Raw genomic sequence first — 8,068 nt, forward strand, 5'->3', positions numbered from 1 at the left:
ATTTGAGTGTAATCACAAAATAAATTTTCCTCATAGCTTAAAGCGTCACTGAGAAATAATTGCTGAATGTGCCGTTTCCAATATTTTGGGTGTTGTCACCATTCAAGGTAAAACCGTTGAACTCATTGTGTTGTCATTGCACCTTCTGACTAAACATATTTTATTTTCTACTGAAACTTTTTCGTCAAATTTCCTCATAAAAGAACGCGAACACAAAAGAATAGTAGGTCCACATGTTCATTAAAAATGAGACTAAAAAGCTGAATACAACTGTGAACTCAACCCATCTAAAACTTCAAATCTGTCTGGCCATCATTAGCCTCTAATGAGTGTAATTTACTTGGAAATCAATTTTATTTCAATTCTTTCTAAACCTGAATCACTGTTGTGATTGCATGAGTCCTCATGGCTCACACAATCAAATACATTGTTGAGAACACGCCAAGCCAAGTCTTCCATTCAGCCAAGATGGAGGAGGGGGATGGGGGGGGGTCCAGAAAATGTGCCAAAGAGCCTCAATAGAGCCACGCATGATGATGGTAAGGGGGAGTGGTCTCCACCGTACAAGGCTTCAATAAAAGCCACTTGTGTGGACCTCTGAGGAGCCCAAACTTTCCTGTAGCATCAAAGGCATCTATCTGCTGCACTAAAAGGAAGAGGCTCCTAAAATTATCAAAAAGAAAAAAAAAAGCAGAATTTTTTTTAAAATCCATACTGAAGAAGGGTCTTTTGTGTGGAAAAAAACAAAATGACAAGTCTACTTTGCATCACGATATTCTCCTTGACCCTGGTTGGCAGCGTGTACAGTCTGCCGACATACTCAGGTAAGATTCCAATTTTTATTATGTGTAAAATGATGATGTCATTTGATATCATAAGTGAATGAGCCATGTAATGAGGAAAGTACTTCCGCACTGCACGAGGGTCAGTGGAGCAAAGGTTCCTGGGGTAGTAACACGCAGACATCGGCTCATTGACTTTCCTCCAGGGATAAAATCCCGCTTGTTGCCAGCACGCCCCAAGTCAGACGGAACCACGCAACTAAGTTACTCTGTGAAAATGTCTGATGGGGGCCAATTAATTGGTAGTTTGAAAAGCATCTGGGTCATCTATAGGTCTCCTCTAAAATAATGAGCTTGGTTAGATTTTTTTGTTAGATACAATATTATAGAAGTGTGTTTTAATTCCCAGTAGTACCTAAATTTAAGGTTCCTTCAAGATTCAATGCAAATATAATGAATATAAAAGTTAAATAAAACAAAGGTTGTCTGCAAACCATGCAAAAAAAATATATAAATGTAGCAGATTTAATGCACTTTCAGCATCCCCAGCTTGCTGACTCAGATCTCACAGGCTGGATAGCCGGCCAACTTTGTGCTATTCAGAGTTGTCTGAGGGAGTGACAACACTGGGAAGAAGTGAAGCTTTTTTTTTCCTGTTCAAATGTGAGAATGGTCCCCACAATGACCAGTGGTGTGTGCATGTGTGTGTGTGTATTTGTGTGTGTGCATGCGTAGTGGGGACCTAGGGGGCGGGGCAATGTGAAAGCATTTGCACAGCTGAGACTATGCTTAAGCAGCATTAAATTAATACCACAGGAAAACTCCAGTAGTTTTTTTTTTTAAGATTTATTTGAATTGATCTTTTTATTTTTATTTCAACCTACATAGAATTTATATTTGCTCATTTAAAAGTAGCATTTAGCACCCGTAGGGATCAGCAATGTTATTTATTTTTTATGTATTTATTTTTTTATTTAATTTTTGGGGGGGGGGAAATTCATATTACAAAGAAACAGTGAGTCCCTCCTGTATGTTAGCACTAATGCAAGAGTACAGTGCAGCACAGTCCAGGTAAAATTTTATAGCGCTTGTGAACAGCACATTGCCCGTATGCTCACAAGATGTCTGCCGCCTGTCCTCCACTTAGTGATTCACTCCCACACTCAAAGCATTTTGGCAAACCGCCACGGTAGCAGGCATCCCGACAGGAGCCGAGTTAAGATTAACGACCCGTCTCCAAAAGGTATAGAACCGCAAACTGAACAGCGGCCCAATGACTCTTTGCCTGTGAGGTAATAGTCTATGAGTGCTGCTCGTTGGTTGCGTTGGCTGCCTTGGAAATAGCTTCAATCCAAATCCAAGACTGAAGTAAGGTTTAGGTTACCAGATTAGATGCAGCCGCATTTACTTAGTGAATTATAAGGTCGATTTAATATGACAGGGTGTTGGGGATTGCTTCCACACTGTGCTGGAGCCGCTTTCTATATTTGTGCTCATTATTCAGCGTGTATCGTAATTAGTGAGGAAGTTTCGATGTGCAATGTCTGGTCCAGCTTGTTAATTATTCCACCATATTGACGCAAACAGAAGAGAAAAATTGTGAGTTGGAGTGTTCGAACGTCAGATTTGAACTAAGGTAATGCTTGTAAGCTAAAACAATGAAGCAGACGGTTCCAATCACTTTCTAATACAACCGTTTATCCCGGGAGAGCAAAGTGCTGTGTAAGTATTGGCTGCAGCTGCTGAAGATTATTTTTCCCCCCTCATTCACACGTAATGTATTTTTATTCACAGATGTGTTTTTCCAAAGTGTCATGAAGTTGGAACGGTTTGACACTTCTTAATAATTCAGTCAAGCAATATCTTGCCACTGTTCATGAGCAAAATGGTCAATACCACAAATTCAACTTTCCATGAATCATACGAATCTATATTAGTAATTTTATTCGTACCACCGTTTGAAAAGATTTTGGAAAATATATCAGTGTCACACCTAATTATATTATATTTTACATTGAAAAGCAATTCAAAACAAGCACTGAATTTCATTGACGTCTTTATCGACTAAATAATAGACGAAATTGAGATCTCCGGGCTAATGCGTGAACGACAATCACATCTGGCGAGTTGATCTTGAGTGACGTCACCGTCTTCCGTTCCAGGAATTTTCAAAAACCGGTTGGTGGATGGGAATCCCTCGGGTTTTAAGCACACCTCATGAAACGGGTACTCATGCAGAGCATTTATGAGACCTGGCAAAGTCTTCAGTCATTTCTGGCAGCACAGACACAAAAAAAAAAAAAACCTCAAAGATGCAAAGGATGTTTCCTATATAGTAACCTACTTGGCATGTTAAGTCACAGTTTTATGAAACATGTTCTGGTTTAATTTGAGCCAGATTTGAGTGTGGGAGCGGTCCGTGAGCATGACAGCTCAATATTAACAACGTAACAGGCGTTAAACAATATCCACATATGTCGACTTTGCAGCCACAATAAATCATTTGAAGTGTTAAATGCATTAGAGCAGATTATCTCCAAATGGGTTCAAGCATACACTTGGGCTCCAGTGAAGAAAAAGTCCAGATATATCTTCTGAGTGGCAGAATGTCAGTCATTTCAATTTGACACGCCACAAAAAAATGGTGTTAACACCTCTGCCAAATTTAAATGATTAAAAAAAAACACACGCAAAGTACGCTGAAATCTCTGAAGCCACACATCTTGAAGAGTCAATGCGCATTACAGCAGATTATTTATAAAACGGGTTCAAGGATACTCGTGGTGCCAAGAGGAAATATTAAGCTCAAGTATTCCAAGAAACTCTTCAGCTCAATCATGTCCTTCACAAGTTGTTATTAAAATCTAAGACTTGCCGTTTCAAACCGGCTCACTGACTCCAATTACTCGACTGGTTGTTTGATGGGCTGTACCTGCCGAGCCAGAGGTCAAGAGGTTGTGTACATTTGTCCATCTGGGGGCTATTATTGCCTAGAGGGGGGCGGGGCTTAGTTGCTCCAGACTCACTTATCCAAGCCCTGTGAGGTCTCAAAATGGTGATTACAGAGGTTGTGGGAAGCCACAAAATAAATTTGTTCGCATATTGAGGGTTGAGTGTTTTGTTAGTCATCAGCTGTTTGAAACTAAACATTTCTAACAACATTCAATCATTCTGTGTTTCTCTCTAGTTAAGATGTTCGCCGATCTTGGAGGCAACGTTACTTTGCCGTGTCGTATGCCGGAAGAAAGCTCCAGCTTCTTTAGCGTCGGTATCCGAGTGAAATGGACCAAGCTGGCAGAGGACGAGGCTCTGAATGAAGACGTGTTGCTTTCCATGGGCTTCCACAAGAAAACATTCGGGAGCTTCGAAGATCGCGTCTACCTGCAGGAGTTGGATAGTGACGACGCTTCCTTGGTGATAACGGACGTTTCCATGGATGACGCCGGAACGTACCGTTGCGAGATCATCAACGGGTTTACCGATACCATGCAAGATATTGGCTTGGAAGTGAAAAGTGACATGGCTAATGGTAAATGATTTGGATCTCGTTCTGTTTTTTGACACACATATATTATTTGAGGGGTGTCAAACTCATTTTTTTCACGGGCCACGTTGTAGTCATAGCTTTTTTCGGAGGGACAAATAACTCGTTTTCAAATCAGACGAGTAAAAACTGGTCAAATATTTAAAAAAAAAAAAAAAGATATTATTAAAAGTGAAGACAATTTGCAATTCTAGTCATGACACACAAATTTGATGCACAATTTGTCTTCGCGGGCCACATAAAATGATGTGGCGGGCCGGATCTGGCCCCCGGGCCTTGAGTTTGACACCATTGAAAGTAGCGAGTCACTGTTCAGGGTCGCAGGGAGCTGAATTTGACAGACAACCATTCAGTGTGACATCCACAGCATCACTGAAAACCTTCAGTGACCTAAACTGAAGAAATGACTTTCAGATTTTCCCTGTCAGGTGTTGCCAGAGCAAGTCAAAAGACAAAATCATGGCAGCAGATCTTTGTTGTGACAACAGGAGTTATGTCTTACTGAGATGGCATCTTTTTCCGCCACAGGTGTTGTGTTCCCCTACTTTACGCCTCTCGGCCGCTACAGCTATAGTTTCGACGAGGCTGTGGAGGCTTGTTTGGATCAGGACGCGGTGATCGCCACCTTCGATCATCTATTCGAAGCCTGGAAGGCTGGCCTGGACTGGTGCAATGCTGGCTGGCTGGCTGATGGCACCGTGCAATATCCCATAACAAAGCCTAGAGAACCATGTGGTGGTGCCAACAACGGACCCGGCCTCAGAAGCTACGGCAGGCGGGACAAATACATGGGCCGCTTTGATGTGTTCTGCTTCGCCACGCCATTAAAGGGTAAATATTCCATTTGTTGGTTTTTTTTAAACAATGACCTCTAACCTTGACCCTAACCTGTGTGTTTTTTGTCATTATCCACAGTACTGGTTGATTACTAGCACTAGACTATTATTAGTACGTACAAATACAATATGTACTGAAATGTAGTTATGTGCAAAAGTAAAACATAAAAACGCCTTTTTACTATTAATTCAATACAATACTTGTTTTAAGTTGTGAAATGTTGGGAGTACGACTTAAAAAAAATACTAATGTTGAGTACAGAAGCCTGAAAAATCACTGTAATAACTGTGAAAAGAATTAATACTTCATTACCTCTCAACACTGGTGATGGAGGAGACAGGAAAAGGTAAAAAAAGAAAAAAAAGAGTAAGAGGATAAACAGAGACGAGAGCTACATCTGGCCAGCAGATTTCGCCCACACGTGGACCATAATTCATCGCTGCACTGAGTGAATTTAAGTGCCATTTTGTCTTGTCTGTGTAATTTGTAGCATGACACATCCTCGGTTAAGACAAATTTACGGCACTGAAGAAATTTTCCGATTTGTCTGCTCCAAACAGGAGATTTCTACTGGCTGACCCAACCCGAAAGACTCAACTTCGACGAGGCCGTCCAGGCTTGCGTCGACGATGGCGCCGAGATCGCCACGGTGGGTCAGATGTTTGCCTCTTGGAAGCTGGAAGGTTACGATCGTTGCGACGCCGGCTGGCTGGCCGACGGCAGCGTCCGCTACCCCATCTCCAGACCTCGCAAGAACTGCAGCCCCACCGAGGCTGCCGTGCGCTTTGTCGGCTTTCCGGACAAGCAAGAAAGGCTCTACGGTGTCTACTGCTTTAGGCCTGACCCCTGAGGAGCTCGGCATGACCACCAAAGAGTCTCATCAACCGCAACTCCAAAAATTACATAATCTTGAGTCAAATGAACATTAGTACATCAAGAAACCGTGGTTACCATTATCATATCGTATGCAATGATTGATATATGCATCATTGATTTCTCAGCGACAAGGAGTTGGGTGTTCCTTCTCCACAAAGTAATTATGGAAGGCTTAGCGCTGCTATGATCAAAGTGCAAACATTGAAACCGTTTGGGGGTTTCTTTATACAACATAATACAAGTTTGCAATATATTCAGCAAATGTCACCTTGCACAAAAAGTAAAAGTTCGACTTTGGGTGTGCAGTTTACGTCAATGCGGTTGGTCTTGTTTCATTTCAACCAGCTGGTGGAGTTGTCAAAGGGGAAGGTCAAATGAATGTACACAACTTAGACTGTGATATAGGATAAGATAAGTCATGATTACAAATAATGGTTTTGGAATCGAAGATCATTGACAAACCTGGAATTCCTGAATCGGGAGTCTCTATAGTCCATATTCTCTTACACATTGTTTTATACAGACGTTTATCTAAAAAAATGGGGGGGAAAATGTGCCCAAATTTTTTTTTACATTTCTTCCTGTCTTTTTTTGTTTTGTTTTTTACAATTCTGACAGCATTTTCCTACGAAACAATTTGAAATAAAAAAAAAAAACATCTGATCTGTTCTTTTGTTGAGTTTTTCTTCACACAATCAACATTTGTTTGTTGTAAAAACCCAAAGTGGCAATAAAGACCTGCCATTTTCAAAACTGCCTATTTAGAGGCCGCACACATCCTGGCATTGAGAAGATTTAAACAGCAATGCGCTTATTTATTCTTTGGCTTATTTTAATTTGCAGCAGGGTGGCTGGGAATCCCCTCGGGTTAGACAAAAGGAACGTTGGTCTGTCTCAAAGGCAGTCTGTTGCAAGGCATGGGAATGAGGTCAGGTTTAGGTTGCTACCGTCGTGAAATGCCAGCTACGTATACTGAAACGGCTTGGTGAGAAGCTCTATTGATGCAAAGTCTACGTGACACAAGGGAAGAACGGGATTCAACCATAAATATATTCAAGCATGCTTTAAAAAAAAAAAAAAGCATGATGGGCTACTAACAATTTAGGCAACATATAAGAATGATTATGAGAGTAGCCAACATATTTTCCTTTTTGTTGGTCAAAATCCAAATTGATTGATTTAAAAGAGCTCAATGAAATGATCATTTGTCTTGTAGAGGCATTTTACTGATGTTATTTCAATGACATGTTAGGCCCAACTTATACAATATAATGTTACAGCTTCAAATTTAAGGTGTGAAACTCATTTTTGTTGCACGTGTCCTTCAGAAGGCCATTATGACTCTTAACTCCTTGGAGTATAGGCTACAAATCAAACTGATGAATAACTAGTTTTGAAATCAGAGACGAGTAAAAACTGTTCAATTATTTAAAAAATTTAATGGTAATGAAAATTGCTAGTAATATCTCTTTTTTTTAAGTAAAGACTTATTTGTAATTTTAGTATTGACACATGAAGTCTATGCACAATTTGTCTTTGCGGGCCACATAAAATGATGTGGCGGGCCAAATCTGGCCCTCGGGCCTTGAGTTTGACACCTATGCCTTAAATGTTTGAAGCAGGGCAAAAACACTGTCACTTTGCAGGAATCAACACTTGCTAGACTACAATAAAAAAAGTGAAAAGGAACTGTTTGAATCTGTGGAAGACTAAGAAGTGAAAGTCACCTGAGATGGCAAGCTGAGATTGCAGGTGAAGACTTCCAGGTGCTGGAATCACATGCCGCATGTCACTTCTGCAGGAATCCCATTTTGTTGAAAACTTGCAAATCAATTGTTGGTTTCTGGAGGCAACCCTTTTTAGCCCACGTTTGCTGTAATTCCAAAATGCAAAGTTTAAACACTAGTTTTACAGAATCATGTCCACCACTGCCAGGTATGGAAACTCTTGCTCTACCCACAAGAAAAGCAAATAACTGGGCAACAGTACCGCCTGCTGGTATAAATGCAAAATTGTCTTTCAAAAACAA

The 8,068-nt window shown here is 40.7% G+C and overlaps 1 protein-coding gene and 1 long non-coding RNA gene across 3 annotated transcripts in view; one reads left to right on the plus strand and one right to left on the minus strand.

Moving 5' to 3' along the window:
- LOC148397392 (uncharacterized) overlaps window positions 1-7,994 on the minus strand; it is a 154,292-nt gene extending 146,298 nt beyond the window's left edge. For both annotated transcript variants that reach the window (XR_015858711.1, XR_015858710.1), the window contains exon 1: window positions 7,767-7,994. This is a non-coding gene — a long non-coding RNA (uncharacterized LOC148397392). The remainder of the gene's footprint in view (window positions 1-7,766) is intronic.
- LOC148397395 (hyaluronan and proteoglycan link protein 1-like) lies at window positions 586-6,702 on the plus strand. The gene is made up of 4 exons (XM_088376169.1): window positions 586-824; window positions 3,970-4,311; window positions 4,855-5,157; window positions 5,724-6,702. Exons 1-4 carry the CDS (start codon window positions 749-751, stop codon window positions 6,011-6,013), a joined length of 1,011 nt encoding a protein of 336 aa, XP_088232295.1. The 5' UTR covers window positions 586-748; the 3' UTR covers window positions 6,014-6,702.
- Window positions 7,995-8,068: the final 74 nt, after the last annotated feature.

This window comes from Syngnathus floridae, chromosome 5 (assembly GCF_059516105.1).
Source record: "Syngnathus floridae isolate MCC-2025c chromosome 5, RoL_Sflo_1.0, whole genome shotgun sequence".
NCBI lineage: Eukaryota > Metazoa > Chordata > Actinopteri > Syngnathiformes > Syngnathidae > Syngnathus > Syngnathus floridae.